Here is a 24,903-nt window from a genome sequence, read left to right as displayed (position 1 = left end):
TAATCTCGAGAGAAAGCCCTACCACCAAGAATTACTGGACTCAGTGGGACACTCTTCGGATAGACGACGGGGTGTTGCAGCGACGCTGGGTCTCTCATGATGGTCTTGACCACTACTGGTCCACGGTGTTACCTGTGAAGTCCCGGGAAGGCGTCTTGAAAGAAATGCACGACAGCATCACCAGCGGACACCTAGGGGTAAAGAAGACACTGAGTCGCCTGCGCCAAAGGTTCTACTGGGTTGGCATGAGGAAGGACGTGGAAGAATGGTGTCACGCGTGTGAGGTGTGCTGTGCAAAGAAGGGCCCCAAGAAGCGTCACCGTGCCCCACTGCAACTATACCAGGTTGGAGCCCCCATGGAACGGGTGGCAGTAGATATAGCAGGACCATTGCCTCTGACGACGAACGGAAATAAATACATCTGTGTCACAATGGATTACTTCACCAAGTGGCCGGAAGCCTACGCCATCCCTGACCAGGAAGCCACTACCATCGCCAAGGTTTTGGTGGAGGAGTTCTTCTGTCGCTTTGGTGTGCCTAACGAGCTCCATTCCGACCAGGGAAGGAATTTTGAGTCAACAGTCCTTGCTGAGTGCTGCAAGCTTCTGGGTATCAAGAAGACCCGGACCACCCCTCTGCACCCACAGTCAGATGGAATGGTGGAGAGGTTTAATTGGACGTTGGGCCAGGAGTTGGCCAAGCAGTGCAACAATGATCAGTCTTCATGGGATCAGAAGCTGCCTGCGCTTCTCATGGCCTACAGGTCTGCCGCCCACGAGACTACGGGGTATTCACCGGCAAAGCTGATGTTTGGACGTGAGCTTCGATTGACCGGTGGACCTACTGACAGGAAGGCCTCTGGAAAAAGCTTTCCAGGGACGCCTCCAGTTTTGCCCGTCAACTAGAGGAACGGCTGGAAGAGGTGCACCATCAAGTCCGAGGTGCCTTGAAGTTCTCCGGGAGGCCATGAAGCGCGGTTACAATATGAGGGCAAGCCACGTTGACTTCAAGGAAGGAGACCGAGTCTGGCTTTACAACCCGCAGAGGAAGAAAGGACAGTCTCCGAAGTTACAGAGCCCCTGGGAAGGCCCTTACACTGTGCTAGAACGCCTCTCCGACGTGACTTACCGAATCCGGAGAACGGAAAGACCAAGCCGAAAGTTGTCCACGTCAACCGCCTATGGAGGTACCACGGTCCGGGAAACTACACCTGGAACAACTACAGACACCCAGCAGCCGACGAAAACGCAAGGGACGTCCAGGACCGAGAGGAGGTCGACGACGACGTAGGCCTCCTGGCCCTTTCAGCCGAGGGAGATAACCTCCCGGCTTCGGCAGATGTTCCAGGGACACCCCAAGAAGCGGACGACGACGAGGCGCACCAGGAGACAGACGCGCAGGAGGCAACGAACAGACGACAGAGACAACGCAGGCGTCCACAGCGATACGACGATTATTATGTTTTTTATTAATTCTCTTATGTTTGTAAATCGTTATGTGTGATCGGGACTATCACAATTAGGGGATAGTGTTGTGCTGGAAGCTTCCCCGGCGACCATAGGCCTCTAGAAGGCTCCCGGAGAAACGAGCAAAGGGCGGAGAGCAAGGAGCCGTCCGCGCCGGGCGCGGCCAGGCAGCCGGGAAGTATTGCCAACTTGCATATATTTTTGCTACATTTTCTTGTATGATCTGAAATATACTGTAATATTCTAGACTGTACTGTTCTGGATATATATAGGAGAAGAGGGCGAGAGAGAGTCCAGTCCCAGTCATAGTAAGCTAGTGGTAAGTGAAGAGTCAGAGTGAAGTGTACTACTAAGGAAGAATATTAAACTACAGAAGTTGTGCAAAGTGTTTACATATCTCCCTCCCACGGAGTCTCCTGACGGCGACACGGAACCCAAGTAACACGTCCGGCATAACACTATGTAGGCTATCTGTCTACCCATATATCTATCTCTCTATCTATTTATATGTCTTTCTATCCACCTATCTGTATTTTATTCATTTATCTATCTATCCATCTCTGTATGTCGTCTGTCTATCTATCAATCCATCTATCCATACATCTATTTGTTTATCTATATACCTATCTATTTCTCAGGCAACCTCCTCTCCATCTCTCTACCTATCTATCTATTTTTGTATGTCTTTCTATCCACCTATCTGTCTTTTATTTATCTATCCATCCATCTCTGTATGTCGTCTGTCTATCTACTAATCCATCTATGAATCTATCTGTTTATCTGTCTACCTATCTATTTCTCAGGCAACCTCCTCACCATCATCGCTCTGCCCATGACCAAGAACCTGCGCACCACCGCCACCGCCTTCGTCGTCAACCTGGCCGTGGTGGAGCTCATGTTCTGCGTCTTCATCCTGCCCATGTCCGGCGCGCAGTACCTCTACCTGCAGCGTCACCTGGAGGGCTCGCTGCTCACGGACCGTCACTGCATTTTCTTCACGACCCTCAGATACTCCATTACGCAAGTTGAGCTGCAGACCATCCTCGCCATAGCGCTCACCAGGTATAGTTTTTGTTTCGTTTTTGTTCGTTATTGTTACTTTAGCGATGTATTATCAAGGTTATCAGTGTCTTGTTTGTGATGCGAATGTTATGTTTATACTACGATTTTGAATCATGAAAAAATTAATCGTTCAAAAAATTCAATCTACTACTACTACTACTACTACTACTACTACTACTACAATTATCACTACCACCACCACCACCACTACTACTACTACCACTACTACTACTACTACAGTTATTACCACCACCACTACTACTACTACTACTACTACTACTACTACTACTACTACAATTATTACCACTACCACCACTATTACTACTACTACTACAATAATTACCACCACCACCACCGCTGCCCTCACCATTGCCTTCCGTCTGCAGGGCCATCGCTGTCTCCCAACCGCGGCTCTACCAAAACATCAACCAGCCCACCGTCATTGGGGTCTACATCGCGATCATCTGGCTTTACTCCATCGCCATGAGGATACCCCCCGCCATTGGGGTAAAAATGAATGAGTCTACCCTCCTTTCTCTCTCTCTCTCTCTCTCTCTCTCTCTCTCTCTCTCTCTCTCTCTCTCTCTCTCTCTCTCAATTTCATTTTCTTTCTTTTTTTCTCTTTTTTCTTTCCTTCTTCCTGTTTCTTTCTCTTTGTTTCTGTTCCTCTTTTTCTCATTCTCTTTGTTTGTTTGTTTGTTCGTTCGTTCGTTTGTTTGTTTGTTTCTTTCTTTCCATTCTTTTTTCCTTTCTCTCTCTCTCTCTCTCTCTCATCTTCATCATTTTCTTAGGTTATTTCATATTTTAGTTTAGTATATATCCAAATATTTTTTTAAGGATATTTTCAACTCTAGTTTGGTTCACATCATCAACATTTTCTCTGGGTATCTCAATCTCTATTTTGGTATCACATCTTATAATTATCTTAAGTTTTTCAGTCCCTATCCTGGTTATCATTACCATAATTTTCATAAGATATTTCAGTTTCTAGTCTGGTACTACTCATCTTTATCATGTTCTTCGAGTAGTATTACATTTTCTAATTTGGCTCACATTTTCATCATTTTCTTAAACTATTTTCTTTGGGTATTTCAATCTCTAGTCTTGCCTTCATTACCACCATTTTTACAAGGCAATTCACTTTCTAGTCTGGTCCTAATCCTTATCAGTTTCTTTGGGTATTTCAGTCTATGGTCTGATAACACATTCTCATCATTCTATTAGTGTAACTCAATGTCTAGTCTGGTAACACCCTCATATCATATCCATTAGGTGTCTCAATTACTAGTCCCCATCCTCTACTTATGGTGTCTCAATCTATAGTCTCATAAGTTCATAACACAATCTCATCATTCATCAGAGTAACTCAACCTCTAGTCTGATAACACATTCTCATCATTCTATTAGGGTAACTCAATCTCTACTCTGGTATCACCCGCATCCTTTCCATCAGGTGTCTCATTTCCAGAGTCTCATAACACAATCTCATCATTCATCAGAGTAACTCAACCTCTAGTCTGATAACACATTCTCATCATTCTAATAGGGTAACTCAATCTCTACTCTGGTATCACCCGCATCCTTTCCATCAGGTGTCTCAATTTCCAGTCCTCGTCCTTTACTTATCGTACCTTAACTCTCTATATACAGTCTCATAGCACAATCTCATCACTTATCAGAGTAACCCAATCTTTAGTCTGGTAACACCCTCATCCTTTCCATCAGGTGTCTCAGTTTTTAGTCCTCGTCCTTTACTTATGGTACCTTAACTCTCTAGTCTCATAACACAATCTCATCATTTATCAGAGTAACCCAGTCTTTAGTCTGGTAACACCCTCATCTTTTCCATCAGGTGTCTCAGTTTTTAGTCCTCGTCCTCTACTTATGGTACCTCAACTATCTAGTCTCATAACACAATCTCATCACTTATCAGAGTAACCCAGTCTTTAGTCTGGTAACACCCTCATCCTTTCCATCAGGTGTCTCAGTTTTCTCTTGAGAATTGACCTCTCTTATGGCATTTTATTCTGTCTCATAACACAATCTCATCATTTATCAGAGTAACTCAATCTCTACTCTGGTAACATCCTCATTATTTCCATCGGGTGTCTCGATTTCTAGTCCTCGTCCTCTACTTATGGTACCTTAACTCTCTAGCCTCATAACACAATCTCGTCATTTATCAGACTATAATCAAAGTAACTTAACCTCTAGTCTGGTAACATCTTCATCATTTCCATCAGGTATTTCAATTTCTAGTCCCCATTCTTCTCCTGGAACTGACCTCTCTTTTGGCATTTTATTCTATTCGTGTTTGTTGGAGCAGCATTTAGCGAGGTTTTCTGTTTACTCTTTGTTTTTTGGGCCCTTGAGCTGAAATCCTTCCCATAGAAAAAATGAATAAAATAAAAAATCCTCTACTTATGGTCCCTCAACCCCTGACAACACATTCTCGTCATTCATCAGAGTAACTCAACCTCTAGCCTGGTAACACCCTCATCATTTCCATTGAGTATTTCAGTTTCTAATCCCCATCCGTTACTTATGGTTCCTCGACCCTCTGCAGGTGTTCGGCCAGTATGAGTACAACCCCAATACCATGGAGTGCGACCTGGACAACAAGAACAGGCTGGCCAGGCTCGTCTACCTCGTGATGGACGCCTTCATCCCTGTGCTCCTGATCTTTATCCTCTACTTCTTTGTCTTCATTATGGTAAGGAAGAGGAGGAGAGGGAAGAGGTGGAGGAGGAGGAAGAGAGGTAGTTGGAAAAGGAGGAGGGAGATGGGGAGGAAGTGTAGTAGGTGGAGAAGAAGAAAGAGGAGGAGGAAGAGAAGTTGATGGAGGAGTAGGAAGAGGAGGAGGAAAAGAACTAGGTGGAGGAAGAAGGAGGAAGAGAAATAGATGGAAGAGGAGGAGGAAGAGAAGGAGTTGGAGAAGGAGGAGAAGGAGGAGGAAAAGAAATAAATGGAGGAAGAAGAGGAGGAGGAAGAGAAGGAGGTGGAGAAGGAGGATAAGGAGGAGGAAGAGAAATAAATGGAGGAAGAGGAGGAGGAAGAGAAGGAGGTGGAGAAGGAGGATAAGGAGGAGGAAGAGAAATAAATGGAGGAAGAAGAGGAGGAGGAAGAGAAGGAGGTGGAGAAGGAGGATAAGGAGGAGGAAGAGAAATAAATGGAGGAAGAAGAGGAGGAGGAAGAGAAGGAGGTGGAGAAGGAGGATAAGGAGGAGGAAGAGAAATAAATGGAGGAAGAGGAGGAGGAAGAGAAGGAGGTGGAGAAGGAGGATAAGGAGGAGGAAGAGAAATAAATGGAGGAAGAGGAGGAGGAGGAGGAGGAGGAGATGGATAAATAGGAAAAGGAGGAGGTGGATAAATAGGAAAAGGAGGAGGATTATGAAATGGATTAATTAACACAAGAGGTAACTTTAAAATTCTATAATGGGGAAAGAAAAGCTGCGGAAGAAAGTTGAGCAAGCATGTTTTGTAAGAGAAAATCAACTAGTAGAACACAATTTTGAGGTAGATCTAAATCCAGGTATAGGCTACAAAATTTGGAAGTGTTGCTCTCGGGAAATAAACTACACTTGAGTCTTAAGGATATAAAGAGTACATATGAGATTATTTAAAAGATCCCATTTATATCACAGTTAGCCAGGCATGTTTAATATACTTTTTCTCTTTGACGCAAGTGACAGGCCTTTCTGATTGACGTACACAAATTAAAACCGGCCACATGTACCTACTTAGTTCTTATGCCTTGTGATGCCCTCATGTGCCATCCTCCCCATGCCAGGTGGTCAGGAGGGCGGTGGTAAGACAGCGGAAGTTCAGCACAAATTTCCCGCCACCGCAAGCACAGGTCTTAAATTTTGATTGACTATTGTCTTCGCTAACTTGTTTGTTGTGTCTTTCTGTGTCCAGTCTGTTCCGTTATGTTCAGTGTGCACAAAGGTTTGACTCCCAGGTGTATGATTATGTGTCCTTCGTTTGTGTATGTGTCTGCGTCAATGACCTGCAGATGTTTGAAACCTTGATTTTCTTTCTGTTGAAGTATGTTATAGGAATTTTGTTTTGAGATTAATGTTGCACAGTTTGCCATGTATTCTTGCACGTTGCCAAGGGATGTTTGTACCCCACGGCTGATGTTGGTGTTTTGTGTCTTTTTATATTGGTCTTGTTGGGTTTTGCTTTCCGGTGTTGGTTGTTTTGTCTTATTTGTTTTTGGCTGCAGGTGTTTGTGTGGTCTTGTGAACCCTTGGCTCGTGTCTGGAGGGTGATTCCTTGATTGGTTGAAAGTATGATGGAAAATAACCGCACCATATCTGCATGTAACGAATTTGCATGTTTACACTTAATATTTTTGTTTGCATGTTGTGTGATGTTGCCAAAACTTTTTATTTTAATAATTAATTTGAATATGTATAAACTGATGCTTAGCAGTTCATGTATTTAATCACAAGTTGAAATGATTAAATTCTGATTATTATTGAAGATTAACTTGAATATTATTGCTCATATATGTAATGTTTGCACATGTATGCATAAGTAATATAATTGTCATGTAACAGGTAAAGTTGAGCTCAGCCAGAGTGGCGCGCTCCTCCCAGAAGAACAAAAAGGTGGTGCCCCCGACCTCCTCCGCCTCCACCTCCTCCACCACAGGTACAGGCACCCAGCGGAAGGGGTCCACCTCCTCCTTCAAGAACCTCAAGAAGATGGTCTCCGAGACAAGCTTGCGTCGCAGATTGTAAGTTTGATTGTCATGTACAGTTGAAACACACACACACACACACACACACACACACACACACACACACACACACACACACACACACACTATTCATAAAATTTGTCTTACAGGTTGCATGTTTTGGAGAGGTACTGTTTTAAATTTTTTTGGATGAAAGTACATTAAAGAGAATCAGAATCCTAACTAGAGTGGAATGCAAGTAATGAGGAATTGTACTAATTGTAGATTGCAATTATGATAGAAGTGACGCAGCTTTGCAATCATCATGGGAGGGGCCGGGACATCAATTAAGCTTTCAAACTAACACAAGGATTTTTCCTAACCCAACAAGCTTAGCATAACACAACAGAAAGTAGGTATAGATGTCCCTTTGCTGAGAGATGACATTCTCCAAACAAGAATGAAGTTAGCAACCTAATGTGTAATCTTCTGTGTGTAATGCGATGAGTGACCTTGTCTTGGAACATGATATCACTGTAGGATGCAGAGCAGTTGATGAAAAGGAGGAATTTAGGGAGCAGTTCAGCTGTAAAGAGAAAATTCCCAAACTAAATCAATTGTTATCAATAACCCACTTTATACTTGAGCCAGTAAGGACTTAAACCCTAAAAAAAGTATTGGTATTGCACAGTAAAATGGAAGGCAAAACATATTCACACACCCTTCAAGTATTGTCACTCCAGATGCCGACACTGACTCTAGTCCACGCCATCATCACCATGTATACCTCAGGCCGCCCCACAGTCCATCATGGTGTTTTCATGCTGAAAGGCTTTGCTTTTGTGTCAATTTTGTACATAACCGTTTGTCTTTTTTAAATGAGTTAATGATGAGCATGGACTTTTGAAGCATTTTGGGATTAATCTTTATTATTTAGATGGCAAATGTTTATATCTCATATGAAAATATTTTGGACCGCATCACATTATGACTGTTTTTATCCATATATTACACGCATGTACATCTGTGTTTTATAATGAGAATGTATTGGAAAACATAATGAGCATTTCTTCAGCAGTAAGGACAGTTGACTTGATGAGTAATTATTGTGTCAGGAATTAGTGACCTCATTGGCTGTTGCTGTGTGGTGCAAGTACTCAAAGTTAAGCAGGGAAGTGATAGTTTTGTGAGTTATTTACTGCTGCTCAGCTATTTATAACTTTCTGGCTACAAAACATTGTGCCTTCACGTGTCTTTGTGATGTAGTGGCCACCACGCCCAGCTATGAATCATTGCGCCAGGGTTTGATCCTGACCTGGGGTAGTCAGCAAGTACCTTGCCCACACAGCTGTTAATTATCACACTCACCCTGTGTCCCACCACATGCTCAAGGGCTGAGCTGACAGGAATCAGTGCTGACACAACACTCAGCTTTAACGTATGCCCCAACTTCCCCTACCTTACATATATTTGAAAACTCTGCAGGTTTTCTAACCTTATGTTTTGCTGTGCCATACTTTCCACACAAAATTTCTCCCTGGCTTAGGTAGACATGTGTGTTTTAGCCATATATAAAACATGCCTTGTGGGGCAGACAGAAACAAAGAAAATATTACAAAAGTGTGTTGTTATATAATTAAATATTTAATGAATATTATGTAAAAATCTTTTTAATGCTTTAATGCTCTCTTCATGCTTGATTTCCTTCAGAGGCTGCTTCTTGCAAATATCTAAATCAGAAGCAAAATGCAACCCTTTTCTTTTTTCTGCATTAACATTAATATTTTGATGGTCTTTGAAGCACATTTTGACTTGTAAGCACTTATTTATATATATCTTGTTTGCTTTCACCCAAATAGTCTTCGTGCTGCCAGACTTTTAACTGGAAAGTGGTAAGTTTTGCTTGCATTTTCTGCATGTTGTATCATATGTCCTCTTATGTCTTGAAACTTTGGTGTCAGTTTAATCATAAGTGTGTTTGTTCCTTTGTTTGAATGAGTGTGTGTGTGTGTGTGTAGGAACATAGGATACAGCTAGGTTAGGTTACAAAGTTATGTTTATTTCCTTGTAGTTGAGAGGCAGTCGTCCTATCTTCATTTCCAGATCTTTGTAACTTACCATTAAGATTAATAACATTCCTTGCCCATAGTGCCTTGCTGAAGCTGCTTGTCTCATTGTTTGTACTGTATAAGAAAAGTAACCTTACAGTCAACTTTCCACCAAAATTTGTTCTCTTGTCCTCCTGTCACCAGACCTAATGAGATCTATTCTGTAAATTATCTTTAGCCCTAATATATATGTTTTAGCCTTGTTGTCATGTATGTTCTTAAAATTTTAATCATAAAAGCTTTTACAAGTACAGTATATGTATTTATTTTACAAGGTGTTGCAGACTTTAAACAGAAAACTAATCATTATCATATGTATTCAGGTTTCTACTTAGGGTTCTCAAATCTTTCTTCAAATGGTACTCAACAAACTGCTGTGTATTATGAATATCTGTTCAGTCTGATAGAGATACATGTAAGTGTTTGAGTGTGTGGACAAGCATGGAGGTGTTGCGAGTGAGTGTGTGGCAGGGGCTGTACTAGGTGTGTGTATGTGTTTATTTACTTGTGTTTACCTAGTCATGTACAGGAAGTGAGCCACACGGGTGGGTTCTCATCTCTGAGTGGCAAGTGATCAATTTTAGTTTTATAATAATTTAAATTTTTGGGATAAACAACCTTTTTCCCCCAGGCTTTTTCACTCTTTGATACATCTCATTGGGAAAACTGTATTTCTTTAAACAGTGTGTGTAGGTGTGGGTGTGTGGGTGAAAATACAAACTAAAATCAGGCAGATAGCAATATACCGTATATATAAGATTCATCTGAATTATTCGATGAACTGAGAGCTTGCTGACACGGGCTTAAGTAACAACACTGCTATAAAGTAGTTGATGGCTTTTGCCCATGAAGTCCAGAGCATCAGGAGTGTAAACCTCACCTAGAAATCATTTTAGCCTTTTCAACAGATGGGGGAATAATAAGATCTATTTGTATCATTGGCTTATGGAACAAGAAGGTTATGAAACTTTGGATCAACTTTGCATTCATTTATCATTGCATCATAAAATTACAGAGTTTTTTCCCCATCCCCAGCTCCCGCCAGTCCTCCACCATGAGCCAGAGACTTAACACCAATCGGCGGGACATGCGAGTGGCACGCACTATCTTCATCATCTTCCTCCTGGTCCTGGTCTGCAGTGTGCCTGTTGCCATGATACATGCAGTAGACCCTCTGGTGAAGAGACCAGTTCGGTTTCTTCTTGTCCACATCCTTTACTGGCTACAATACTGCCTGAACGTGGTGGTGTACGTCCTCATGAACCGTCAGTACCGCGATGCCTATGTGGACTGCCTGTCGCGCGTCTTCCCGAGGTTTAAGCGGCACCATGGCCGCAGATTTTTCTGGGAAAAGGCCAGCATCTCCTCCCGCCCTCAGCCCAACTTAACCTCAACCAAGGCCAACAACCCTGGCAATGACTCCTGTGCTTCAGAAGCTGACCAGGCAGTCTCAGGGAACCCCATGCCAGCTGCTCAGTGCCGCCTCACAGCTATCCCTGAGGGTGGCAGCTCAGCGGCCAGTGACAGTGTGTTCTCAGACCAACAAAAGAAGTCTCCTGATGAGCCACTTCTGGATGAGCACAAGAAAGAAGAAAATAAGTGTGAAGCTGATTCATATAAGGAAGAAGAGGAAAAGAAAGAAAAGGAGAGACAGGTAGAGGAGGAAGATGAAGAGGACTCATTACTGGACACAGAACATTGGTTGACCAAAAATGGAACTACTCTTTCTAAACCTGACTCTGAATCTATGGTTTAAGTTGAGTTTTCTATGTATTCCCATCAGACTTTATGTGTTCACCACTGCTGATATCTGCACTGTAGCACAAACTGCTGTCATGAAGACATCCCATAATACCAAAAGATTAACTGGGTTACATTGTCAGTTGAAATGCACTGCATACTGTATAGTTACTTAAACACACACACACACACACACACACATTCATTTAAGGATAACTGTGTGTATTTTTTTTCCTAGAGACTTATGTTCTAGTTAGATTAACCCTCTCATGCACCGTGACGCCAATGGCGTGTAACAATTTTGGGGCCAAAGTGCATCGTGACGCCATTGGCGTCAATTTGAACAAAGATATTACCTTTAAATAGTTATATTCACTCCAATCGCGTCATTTTTTGTTTGAGGGTAAGTTTCCTCACCCTCTCCGAAATGAAGTAATTGGCAACACTCTCCGCGTGCACAGATTTGAGCGCGGTTGAAAAAACAAAGACAGTTTCCGGTCACTCTCTGACCAGTGAATCTGAACATCTCGCTGCTGTGAGCTTTAAACTTTTTGTGGGCTTCCGCGCGCCCATGCGCCCCATGGCATAACAGTGATAATAGTGTTACATAGTGCAATACAGTGATTTGATTGGGTGTAATTTGTATTCTATTCTCTTTACAGGCAGTAGCGTATTATATTTTGTGAATTATGCAAGGACGTAAATACGTAATGGCACGGAGGCCCCTGAAACCTGAGGAATATTACCCACTCTTGTACTCAGACAGTGAAAGTAGTGGTGAGAGTGAAACAGAAAGCATTCCCCACTTTGCGAGAGAAAGTGATGAAAGAAGGAAAGGAAGGCACGGAATGGGACAGCATGGAAGACAGGACAGGAGTCATACTTCCGTTCCCGCTAGACCCGTTCCCTCCTCCCCTACTCAATATTTTTACTTTTCCGCAAATATTTCATGGTGCAAATTGTCCGATTGGAGATTTGAAGGAACCATAAGAATCCTGATAAAATTCTGCTGTTGTAAATACATCTAGACCTTGAAAAGTTGACTCACGAAGTTTTAAGTTGTGGAGGTGGGAACACGACCTAAGTAGAAAAATTGTCTATGCGCACTTTATTCCATGTCCATAAACGGTCCTATGAATTACTATTATTATTTCTTTATTGATTCATGAAAAAATACAACAAATAAGGAAGCCATTGATATATTATGTATAATGATAAATGCAGGTTTAGGGGAAGAAAGTAGCTGAGAAACAAAAATTTTCGGCGCGCTAAAAAAACTGTCTCAACCACCAAGAGACCCAATGTTTGAAATGAGCGCGGAAAAGAAAACTTATTGAAACGTATGGTGTGTGAGAGGGTTAATATTTTTAATGATTATCTGCAACTGTTCACTCACCTGAGATATTTGTGTTGGCTGCATTTTTGTTCATGTGAAAGTGATTTAAAATGAGTAATGTGTGTGTAATTTTGGGTGATGTATGTATTGTATTGCCTGCATAATATGAAGTATCAGCCTGATCAGTTCATCAATTGATTATAAGGGTCATGTACTCCTTGAAGGCTTGGAGCACACACTGTTCAGTAAATCATTCCCTAATACTTGGTAATTGGTTTAGACAGTTGTTTAAAATATTATTGTATGACATTTAGTCATGGTATTATATTATTCATACCTGAAGGTTACAAAATAATTGTTGTCTTATATCTTAACTGTTGCTTAAACAATGGTGATTTAAAAAAAAAATGTATATATATATATGTGGGTGTGGGTGTGGGTGGGGGTGTACAATCTTGATTTCTTAATTTACAGTGAGGAGTTAAAATTCTTTTCACAAAGAATACCTATCTTCTAAATTTTTAATTAATGGTTCACAATGAGTTTTCATTATGAATGATTATTCCTTGGTAGGACAAGTATCTTGCACAACAGGCAACCCTCCACGCTGCAACCCTTGGTGCCCCGGCAGGGACCAGGCAGGGACAGACAGACATCAAGAAATTGTGAACTTGACAACTGGTAAAAATGTGACATGTTATATCATAACCTGATCAACCATTGTACTGATGGACAAATAGTAAAGGTTACAAGTTTGTAATTCAGCCACCACAGTGTGATAATGCTTTGGTACACATCTTAAACTTTCTCTGCTCCAATCCTTTGTCAAAGTTCACTGTCACTGGGTGGACTGCACACATATAAAGATGGATGAAAGTACTAATAGCCCTCCACAGCTGTAGTGGTTCCCATTTACTGTTTACCGTTGAGGAGGTTTCAGGCCCTGCTCCACTGCTGGTGAACCGCTCTACGACGGCCGTCAACAATTACAATGTCAGTCTCAATAATAGTCCTCAATGCACTTATTCTCAAACATTGTAGTGAGTGAGTGTCTTAATTGCTTTCACAAATAATATCACAAATATCCATTGGTTCAGTTTTCATGTCTGATATTTTCGTTATAGTATCACAATTAAATATCCAACGATTATTTCCAAATCGCTGAACATTTATCACACACAATTTATCTCTGAGTACAAACACTAATTAATAGCTATGATCGGTCATGTTACGAATTCTCTCAATTTCAATCTGGAGAACTACACAACACTGGCCATTTGCTGAGTGGTTGATTTTAGGCTTCTTGTACCTCACACAATTTATGCATTTCTTTTCAGCCATGGAGCAATCCTTCAATTTATGATCACCGGCGCATTTGAAACATTTTGGGGCTTCTCCATTGTTCTTGGCAGAGCATTTGGCCTCAAGATGGCTGTATCTTTGACAATGATAACATATGATTGCATGGTATCTGTCTCTCACTGTGTATATTCCCCATTCTAATTTTAATTTGTGATTCTTGTGAATCAGCTTTCTCGCAGTTGGGTCACACCTCAAAATGTAGTGCATTGTACTGCCAGCTACAGACTTACTAAAAATCAGCTCAATCTTATTCTGAACACCCTCAATTGTGTCTAAGATGGTCTTTATTTTTTCCTTGGTCTTCTCTTTACACACATTGCATATCATGATCTTTGGTTTCATCTTTCTAACACTCTTGGTACTAATTTGCTCAACAGACTCCAGTTTTTGAGAAGCCTCATCCCTTGTGTTCTCATTATCAAAGTTCATGACAATATATTACCTCCATTTGTGAATCTTGAATCAGTTATTTGAATACCATTCAATGCCTGGGAGACTTCATCCTTCATATCTGTTGCCTTCTTTTCCTGGGTTGAAGCACCACGACCACTCACGCACACCTAAATATGATACCATGGACCTGGGTTTAATTCCAGCCAGGGCAGTTGGCAGAGTCCAGCCAGTTGTCACCTTCCCTTTCAGGCCAATTGGTAAATAGATATCTGGAGAAATCTGGGGAGAAGTAAACTGTAATGACCTGGATATCACTCTTGCCTTGTGTCCCGGGGTAATGGGCTAAAGAGAAAGGGTGAGCACTGAGGCCACATGCAGTTTATTCCCTCACATTGGTATCACCTCTCCCTCTACTTAGTCATCAGATTAATAAGGCAATAAGTGTGAAAACAGTTGGTGTGAATAGAGTTCATAGTTAACTTTAAGTGTTTTATTGCAGTTTATTGAACCATTCACTGATATCAACACAACCTTGATGCAGAACTCCCCAGCAAGGCTAAGCTGTGATGCCAATCATGAATAGTTTCTTGGCTCTCATGCTTTGGTAATGCTGTTGTGGCTTTGTCATGTAGGTCTGTCATTGTCTGTTCCCTTCTGTAAGAAAATTCTGTTAAGTAATTATTTTTTTAAAGTTTATATTTAGAATGAAAGGGATGCCTGCAGTTGAAAGCTAAAGACAGTACAATATTTAACGTCCTGTTATAACAGTTACATAGTTGCAGAAGTTCATTTTATTGCATTTTGATTTTAGTACATCAAAAATGTTATTGTAAATTGTGTTCCAAAGTATTGCTCTGCTCCCCAAGTACCTCACAGTCGTGCAGGTCATGCAGACCAACCATGACGCATGTGCTTGGTGTGTGGGATGGTTGAAATCATGTTCTCTACATGTTGCCTGCTGTTTGAACTGTTCCTCTTCACCTCTGCCACCATGACATCTCTGTGGAAACCTTACCCAATCTCTACTCCAGCTCTTGTCAGTGAAGCTGTCTGTCTAACATTCTGAAACATCCTACTTCACGAGACTTGTATGCCAATGCTTTTGTCTTGCAATCCAGGCAGTGTCCGTATCAACCCATAGCAGTATTTCCAAGAGGGAGTCAGTGATGTCATGAAGCAGGGTGATCCCTACTGCTTTTTTTAATAATTGGGATTAGGATTACAATATGATGAGGGTCATGAACTGTGATAGATATTCAGTAAAGGTTTGAAAAGAATCAGAGAAGGATGTGACGAAACGAGGGGAGAACACGTCGTTGAGGCGGGCCGCGGAGGGTCACGAGTGTGTCCACGAGGTAACCGTTCGTCCACAAGCCATCCATTGTTGTCACTTCCACTGTCCCGACCAAGGATTCTGAACCTCAAGAATCCTTGGTCCTGACCCACAAAGCCTCCTTCTCAAGTCCTTGCTAAGTCTTACTGTAAATATTTTAGACTGGATTGTAAATAACTATTACACAAAACATAATTTGTCAGTTTCTGTATAGATATAAATCTTGATTTCTTAGACTTTTCAGGGTTATGTAATGCCAAAGCATTGTTAGATAATTACTTGATATTGTATATAGAAAATGATCAAGTACTATTGTGATAATCATATTGTGCAAAATATAGCAATGTTTAGATATAGTGACTTTGCATCTACAGACTGCTTGGCCACTGCTCAGTGAACCTTTATGTCCGATGTAGTGCTGAGTGTAGGTCGCCTGCCCTCCTCCTGTGTGCTTGTGTCCAGTGCTGGCAGTCTCACCTTCACCAACTAGAACAGTCTGAGCAAAGTTATATTTAATGGTGGTGTGCGAGGCTCTGTCCATCACTGTCAGCCTCATACAGCACACAGACGCAATACTGACAAGCACAATGCGGTGATCAGTCTTTCTTTTGGTGGATCTGATGCGTCAGTGACATTGCTTGCTTGTCGGCCGCATAACGACCTCCCTGAGGACCTCACGACCAGTATTTTCCACGGGAAAGAAAGGGAAGAAAAAACATTGTATATATAAATAGTTGCTTTCTCTACAACATTGTACCCGGCAGTGGCTCAAGGCGGTGTCGTCAGCGCGGTGAGCTTGTTGGTGAAATGAATGATTGAATTTGACTCAATTCGTGGCATGGTTAAGTTTACATAGATTTAGGTTGATTTTGTACAGTTATGAAATGAATAAACTTTTTAAGCAATGTACAAGGATAATTTTCCCATCTATTCCACTTATCAACGTTATTTTTATTCTTATTCTTATTATTATTGAGAGTCATGAAAGAGCATCGAGGAAAAGAATGATACCGAAACAATCCCCTTTATGAGCAATCATAGATATGAAAAGTAAAAGAATATGACAATAGAATAAGGAGAATAATGAAAAAAAAGGAGACAAATACATAGTGAATTAATTATAGTTTGATAGTGGAAATAGTACATGTGTAGTTTGTCTTAACCAACATAAGTACCCCCGGAGATGATGACTGTACCAGGTAAGTGGAGTTAGTTGATGCATGGTGATAGTTCTTGCTTCACGGGAACTGAAGGATGACTCGCTCGACGCTCGAAGCTCCGAACCCAGCAGCTCACGCCAGAGGAAGCCGGCAGTTATGGGCCAGACCAAAAGGAAGGTGGAGGTCAGTGTACCTTGCCGACTGTTGTGTGATGCGAGGGACCATCACAGGCGCCGAGAAGCGTCATTATTATTGGATCCAGCAACATTGGATGATGGAGGAACACGGACAGACAGACGCTAAGGCTAAATGAAGAGCTCAGGGCAGCAGTGGCGACAAGAATGATGACAAAGGCAACATTGAGGTAAGTGTGGTAGGCCATTAGGGTCAATTATCAATCAATTCAGTTTTTAGGGCACCTACAGCAATGCGGGACTATATATGGGGTTAAGCTGGATACAAGTAGTCATGGAGGCAATATAAACCAACTGTACCCTAATCCCGAATCCTTCACCCGTCCAAGCAGGATTGAGCAGACACTGGGCGCAAACTTAAGTAAAATGATAGCCATGATAAAGGAGAAAACGGAGGACTCGTGGAAGTGAATAGCAAGTAATGAGTATAGAGGCAATAAATGATAAAAAAAAAACACATTAGGGTCGTCCTGTGCGGAAGGGCGGCGGTGACTACAAAGTGAAACCCGTAAAACACTGAAGAAGGATTGGTTATATAAATACAAAAGAGTACGCTATGGCTCGGAGGAACAGAGAAGGGCAATTAAGCGAGCACACGAGTTGACTGCCACCTGGACACCATTACCTAAGAGCAGCGCGCAGGTGGAAGTGAATTACTGGAAGATTATTACCATTGTATCTTTTTAGTTTCCTGGCGCTACTTTCACACGTATCCTTAGTTGTATAATCACACACTGTACTGCCTGGGGGTTGGGATGGCATGCTCCTCCCTTCTCCTTTGTTGTTTACTTGTAATAAACTATCAATCAATCAATCAGGTTAATTGGCCATTCATACGCCAGTCGATCGCCAGGTGGTGCCTCCCCAAGGATTCTAGAGTATAATTTATTTTCTCTAGACAGTCCTTAATATTGTGCCTCCCCCTGGCCCCTGAGCTGCATGTGAAGGGCAACACCACGCCCGGCCGGCTGTTTTTTTTACATCAAAGGAAACGGATCAAGGTCAAGAAAAAAGGGTATTATTCCAGTGTTTGCCCGCTTCTCACTGCCCCCACTACAGACAAAAGTAAAGTGTCCAAAGGAAGAGGTCAATTTCGGGTCTCATGCACCCTTTCACGAGCTCGACATACACCCATATCACCTGTGGTTTTATTCAACGTTTTTTTTTTTTTTATTTTTTTTTTTATTTAAATAATGTTGATTGACTGATTGATATGCATGATTGCTTATTTGGAAGTTATACATGATTGCATTTCACAGCCTCCATTGCACACTCCCCAGCAGGTTGAACTTGACACAAGGTCGTCCGCAGACTAATTTCCATTTGGGTCCTGCCAATGCAATCTAAGCTTGGGGTAAACTTAGTTCTAAAGGTGATGTTACAATGTGTGAGAATAATTACTTACAAAATAAATACATAGAATAATTCAATGTTAAAATTACATCATGTGCATGACCAGTGTTCTGTAGTTCTTCAGACTGAAATTGAGAGAATTCGTAACATAATCGATCATGGCTGTTAATTAGTGTTTGTACTCGAAGGTAGATTGTGTGTGATGAGTGTTCAGTGAGTTGGAAATAATCGTTGGATATAATTATGATACTATGCTGAAAATATCAGACATGAAAACTGAACTGAAGCCAAGTTTATTAAAAGGACATCAGTAGGCTATTCAGGATATAAATTAAGACACTCACTACGACGTTTGCGAATAAGTGCATCGAGAATTATTATCGAGGTTGACGGCTCCCGCCGAGTGCTGCACTAGGAGTGGGCCGGGGCCAGAAACCTCGATCATCAACGGTAAATGGTAAACGGTGCAAAACTTGCATTCTAAAACTGTACATTAATTTGATTACTTTCTAGGAAGATGGTTACATGAGCTGTGACTTTGTTGACTTCTTAAAACTATCCTTAGCAGTAATATTTTGTACAGAGGTGGGCAGTTTGTTCCATTGGACAGCCCTTGTGTATTCAAAATCCTGGGCTTTCCTTGTGTGGTATTGAACCTTGGAATCTGGAGCGATGCCTGGCAAAGTCCTCTCCTCCTTAAAAGCAACTAGTTTGGAATGACTAAAATAAGTGGGAGTTGAGTTGGGGGCAAAGGCCGCCCCCTCCCCATAGGATAGGTGAAGTTACAAGACCTTAAGTTGCAGGGATCCCTTTGGCGTCCTTTGGCTAAAGTGTCCAGCTGCTTTTTTGGGCTCCCCCCCCCCCCATGAAAAAATCATGACTCCTTTTAAAACAACATTCCCCATTTAGCATCCCCTTTGGTTAATGAAACTTAACGTTGGATACTTGTTTTGTAAATTATGATAAACAGTAGATCTCCACCATCCATCTATCTTGAGTTAGACCATCTCCCTTGAATTTATTTTACAGATGGACCACTGCCATAAATGTATACCATGCTGCCAAGGCCTGTGAGGCCGTATAATTTATTGGGTGCAGGGGAGGCTGAAAGGTTCTCTGGTATCTCAAACACAGAGGAGCAGGATCTGGGCAACAAGTTGTTACAGTTCGTAAGTGTGTAGTGACCCATTTAATTGAGTGCATTTTTTCTCCTCTAGCATGGCTTATTCTAGTCGATTTGAGCAGAGCATAATTTATTGTGCTAGTGTTCTCATATATAAACCCAGCATGTCTAAATGAATTTCATTGTGTGGCCTGGTTAAGTAATGTCATCTTGTGGGTGTAATAATTAGTCAGGTTGCATCTCGGTTGGAGTGATGACAGGTAGAGTAACCATATATATGTACTTAAATTAATGGGACTCTTGAGAGAAACTGATGGAGCATTCTCCATTCATTTATTGTTTTCATGAACTTGCAGGTGTGTGTGACCCATTGGCCCACCACTCTTAATGGCCAGTGGATATATCATCATGGTGCTGCAGCTGCCACAGATGAAGTAGTTGGTGTTGTTGCAGCAGCTCTTATAGGATGGTGTTTTGGCCAAGCAACAGCAACAATCCTCACTCCAGGGAGAGTTCCTGCACTAGTAAGCATTCTTGGAGGGAGAAATTCCTGTATTGAATCAAAAGAAAGTTGAAAATGTTTCCATTATGATAATGAAAAATAATTTTAAAAGATAATTTCCTTTGTATAATATTTACAACCCTTGGAACCCTCTTCTGTACCAGTTAATCACTTTAGCTCTTTGGATTCCTGATGTTCATTCAGTGGTTGTAAACACTCTGCCACTGAAACTGTCTGACCACCTTCCCATAAATTTTCACAGCAAGCTTTTGTCACACACCTAAACATTATTTTTTCCTCCACAACTGTTGTACTCTCCATCCGTGCAGTTTGACCACACTGTACCAGAACTTTCCTCAACTGGCTTCTCACTTTTTCCATATTCCACACTTCTTTTCATTTCTGACCCTGCCAACCTTTTACATTATGTATATACAGTACTTAACACCATGCCTCTTCCATCTCTCCCCTTTGTACATTTTTGCCCAGCATATGACCACAGTGACTAATTAAGATGTATATTTTGCAGAGGATTGTGCCGATGAGCCTGTCTTGATGTCTGCCCCTCAGAACTCCATAAAGACAGAGGCAGCTCTCCCCTGTCAGCATACAGTTCTTGCATACCTCGGTTTTCTCTTCCTCCCAGCGTTCCTTCCTCAAAGGTATTTAAAACCTCGCTGCCCATTTTAAAAGAGGAAACCCTCAACTTACAAGAATCACTTGCTGTTATACAGTTTATAATGTATTTTCTTCCACTACTATAGGTTTCAGAGGCCATGCTATATTGTTTTCAAGAATAACATTTTAACAAGGCATTGGATAAGGGTGGTAATTTGCCAAAGCATGTTTCAGACCTTGCCCTATTTTCGTCAGAATGATTAAGGCACTTGTAAGAGGCATAATGATAAAACCCAGGAAATGAGGTATTTCCTGTTGCGAGGCTAGCAAACATTGCTATACAGATGGCATTATGTGCCTGTGCTGGTGGCCAGTGAAATGTCAGGCGCACAATTCATTCACTTTTTCTTCTTTTGTTTGGTATATTGCACTGGTAGGCTTTCTTGACGGGACTTGATGGCCAGCCCAGCCCAGCCCATTTGTAGTGCTATCTTGTATTACTCATGTTTAGAGAGTTTTTCTTGAGTACAGGTTGATTGATGATCATCAGGACAACATATATAGAGTTTTAAGCCAGTCGGTGATGACTGAAATATTTCTGCTCGTAGTGGTGGGCAGGACTTGAACCTGGGCCCTCCAGGTCACTGCGCTCGCACGCTGACCACTCAGCCACCACTTTGTGGCAGCATCAAGCCCAGCACCATGTGATATCTGTTTTATCTTTTAACTGTTTTAATTTCTCATTTTCATTGCCAGAACAGTAAAGAGAACCTTGATTTAGCTCTCCAGTCACTGTATCAGCAGGCCAGCCCAGCTGCCCAAAGAGCCAACACCTCCATTGGTGTGTTCACAGCTGGAGAGCTTGGTCATTAATGCAGGATGCAGCTTAACATGTTGGCCTTCCAGTGCAGGCGCTCAGTGCCTTCTCCATGGAAACGTTCACTAGCCTTGTAACAGGAAGCACCTCATTTGCATGTTTTTTTTATCATTACATGCCACTTTTTAGTCAGCAACACTAAGTGTGCTGAGAGGGAGTGCCAGAGAGACTCTTTACAATGCAGCCACCCCATGAAAATGGGCAAGGTCTGAAACAGGGTCTGCCCTGCAAAATCTTCATCCTTGTCCAATACTGTGTTAAAAGTTGTTACAGTAAAACAATTTAACATGGCCTCCGAAACCATTTGTATAATAAATTCCTTCAAAATAAGCTAAATTTTAAGATTGTGAATTTTCAAAATCTTGAAATATTTCAGGTTCTAATGAAAATCAGTTTGGTGACCTTTCTGCAATAAACCAATTCGGTCATGAAATTTTCACATCTACAATCATTTGTAGTACTAAGTCATTATTGCTTCAAAGAGTCTCTGGAGAAACATGATCCTATAGTGTTTTTAAAGAAAAATAATTTGTTTGAGTGTTCATTGTTTATTTTGAAGTCTTTCAGTCATATATCAAGTAAAATTTACAGTTTGCAGAACACTGAAGTTAAAGATTCTCCCCAACAGCTCTTGATTTGATGTGATGGCTGTGTGCATGGCATCTCTTCTCCTGGGCCATTGAAGGTGGTGTGTTGGAGGCTTGCAACACCTGATGGGGATGACAACACCTTACAGGATCAGCAGTGCACCACACCTGTAAGAAGCATGGACTTCAAAATGATGACCTTAAGGTACAAAAACCCTGGTTTTGGAAGTCTCCCTCCACAACTTCCACCCTGGCTGACCCTCTCAGATATGGCTGGAGTTTAGTCCTGAACAAACATATGGTGAATCTCTATAAGAAGGGTTTATTCCACCATAATCCCCCATTGCCCCTTTTGGACCCGAGGGAAAGTCCTCCAGATATGGAGCAAGTGCATACAGGAATGGATTCCATAATGAGTCCTTGTTCCTGGTAGCTTTCACAAAGGGGTGCAGAGCATCTCTGCTGAAGGTTCTGACATTTCCCTAAGTGGACGCTGTTCTCTGATAATGGGAGCACCAAGAGTGTCAGCACCTTCAGCTGTGGCACTCTGCACACTTTTGCCAGGGCTGTCAGGAACAAGGAGCATCTGCTCCATACCAGCTGCCTTAAAAGTATGAAAGGGATGAAATCAGCCTTAATAAACTTATTCCACCTGTCCACAGGCAACTTCACCCAACTTCACCATCAGGTTAAGGATGTGGTGTGTCTGGTCACAGAGGGAGAATATCAGACAGGAGGTTAAGGATGTGGTGTGTCTGGTCAGAGGGAGAATATCAGACAGGGTGATCTGATGATGGTAAAGATGGGGCCACATGGTATAGCTGTGTGTTGCCTTGGTGCTCATCTCCGTTGCATTAGCCCTCAAGCCTGTGATTGGTGAGAACCCATTACCCAGGGGCACAGGGCCAGTGTGACATGCAGGTTACTACAGTTTACCTTCCCCAGATTTCCCGAGGTACCCATTTATTAACCAACCCAAAAGGGAGGATGAACAGCTAGATGAGGTGTGTGGTGATTGCCCAAGTGGGAATGCAAACCTAGGCCTCTGGACGAGTGTCAGGGCATGCTAACCACAAAGGTACATTAAGATAATATGGAGAGAATGAAATTAAGACATGTAAAGAAAAGCTGAGGCAGAGAGACACACAGGCCAATGGGACAGATGAGCACAGAGGCAAATCTATGAAATGAAATGAAATAATTTTTAAACTTTGTCTCAAACCTAAACTGACCATTCTTTTTTTAGGCGTCTTACTCCTTCTGCAGTGTGATGTAGGAGTCACACTTCTAGCTTCTTCACAAGAGTTTATTGTGGTAACAAGATGATTAAACATGAGCAAACACGTGAGAGATCAAACAAGAGTGAGACAGGTGCAAGTCCCCCAGTAGAGAACCAGCAATCATTTGACACTAATGGATGAGGTAGCTAAGAAGGAGCTTCTTAAGAACATAAGAATGTAAGGAATCTGTAAGAGGCCGGTTGGCCTATACGAGGTTATGGTGCCTTGTTAAGGTGTTGGCAGAAAACATGTCTAGAAATATGTGTATGGGATATATGTGTATGGGATATATATGAATTTATCTTATATCCATGTTACTACATTTTTTTGCTTTGTCCTGTACTGTAAGAAGTAGAACAAAGCACACCTACTCTGCACAGTCATTATGTGAGTAAGGTACAGCAAACAACCGCAGCTTGTTTTCCGACTTCCACTGTGAGGGGGAACACTGTCTCAGCCCTGCCTCCACACGCCACTATCAGGGTTGCCAAACTTGAGGCTCTCATACATGATGTTCATCTGTTGGGGGTAGCAGAAGGTCGTGAATGTGTGTGGATGATTGGTAATGTAAAACTGATGAAAAAATTAAATAAGCTATTGAATGCACAACTATGCCACACAATGGGGCAATCAATCACTTAATAATATATCATTACGTTAAAAAGATTCACACAGGCACTTACACCACGACAGGAAACACAGTCATCAGGCATCATGGAGGTGTTGGTCAGGGCGTCCATCCGCTACACTGCTGGGGCACCACCGTGATATCACCACTCCCTGATGCCTCCTGTGGCCTCCTTCTGCCCCAAGGTGTCCTATGTTGTTCCTGCAAGACAAGAGGAATAGAGTAACGACATAGGGCAGACCATTTGTTTTTTACAGCAAAGGAGGTGGTTTCAAAGCTAAAAAGAATAAAAGAGCCTTTAAGTATAAAACAAAGGAAGGTATTCTAGGACTGATCAAGAAAAATGTACTTGGGTAGATCATTCGTATGGAGCTAATAGCAGATGGAAACCTAAGAGTAAGAATTAAGGAATGGTATAAGTAATGGCAAACAGAGAACCTGGCAAAGATGGAATTAAAATCTTTGCTGTACCAGGATAGAGTACATGGAAATTGGACAGAATCAGGTGACTGGATGAAATTAGAACCTTTGCAGGAGGATGACAGAGTGGAGAGATTAAACTATAACTTTTGCCAGAGCAGGATGGAGTAAACTAACAACAGACAGTGATAAGTGGACAACGTTGAAAGCTTTTTTTATTCAGTGGACTTGATTTTAATTATTAGCAGAGAAGAGAGAATTGAATTAAAATCTTTGCTGTATCTGAAATCAACTGAAGACTCGGGTGAATAGATGAAATTAGAACCTTTGCTGGAGTATGATGGAGTGTACACTCATTAGGCACAACCAAGTGGAGAGATGGAACTATTAACCTTCACCGGAGCTAGATGGAGTAAACTGACAGCAGACAGTAGTAAGTGCAGAATTTTTTTTTTTTTTTTCAGTGAACTAATAATGGCTGACTGTGATGACTTTAATCATTAGCAGAGAAGAGAGATGAGCGAATGAAAAAGTGAGGGCAGACTCGCTTGAAAGAGGCAACATGAATGGGATGGAGTGCTTCTGGTAAATGATATATACCATGAACATTACTTGTATACCTTGAAAAGAAAAATGTAGAGTCCAGTGGATCCTCCCAGACCAAACAAAAGCTAC

At 41.8% G+C, this 24,903-nt stretch overlaps 1 protein-coding gene and 1 long non-coding RNA gene across 8 annotated transcripts in view; both read left to right on the top strand.

Annotated features, from left to right (window-relative positions):
- The window catches only part of LOC127009952 (G-protein coupled receptor moody-like), a 204,967-nt gene extending 188,575 nt beyond the window's left edge, over positions 1–16,392 (top strand). For 3 of the 5 annotated variants that reach the window (XM_050883514.1, XM_050883536.1, XM_050883525.1), the window contains 7 exons: positions 2,270–2,528; positions 2,915–3,035; positions 5,095–5,241; positions 6,318–6,383; positions 7,093–7,271; positions 9,074–9,106; positions 10,358–16,392. In XM_050883514.1, the coding sequence (XP_050739471.1) occupies positions 2,270–2,528; positions 2,915–3,035; positions 5,095–5,241; positions 6,318–6,383; positions 7,093–7,271; positions 9,074–9,106; positions 10,358–11,078 (1,526 nt within the window). In that variant the 3' untranslated portion in view covers positions 11,079–16,392. The remainder of the gene's footprint in view (positions 1–2,269; positions 2,529–2,914; positions 3,036–5,094; positions 5,242–6,317; positions 6,384–7,092; positions 7,272–9,073; positions 9,107–10,357) is intronic. The other 2 variants (XM_050883557.1, XM_050883547.1) reach the window with 2 other exon arrangements.
- Positions 16,393–17,050: 658 nt separating this feature from the next.
- LOC127009983 (uncharacterized) lies at positions 17,051–23,544 on the top strand. Of its 3 annotated transcripts, none has more exons than XR_007762709.1 (5): positions 17,051–17,482; positions 19,673–19,840; positions 20,348–20,480; positions 21,942–22,105; positions 23,147–23,544. It is a non-coding gene; the product is annotated as an uncharacterized LOC127009983 (long non-coding RNA). The 3 variants fall into 3 exon arrangements; XR_007762708.1 differs by lacking the exon at positions 17,051–17,482 and adding an exon at positions 18,335–18,643; XR_007762705.1 differs by lacking the exon at positions 17,051–17,482 and adding an exon at positions 18,335–18,650.
- Positions 23,545–24,903: the final 1,359 nt, after the last annotated feature.

Source organism: Eriocheir sinensis, chromosome 4 (assembly GCF_024679095.1).
Source record: "Eriocheir sinensis breed Jianghai 21 chromosome 4, ASM2467909v1, whole genome shotgun sequence".
Lineage (NCBI taxonomy): Eukaryota > Metazoa > Arthropoda > Malacostraca > Decapoda > Varunidae > Eriocheir > Eriocheir sinensis.
This window is presented reverse-complemented; position numbering and strand designations above follow the sequence as displayed.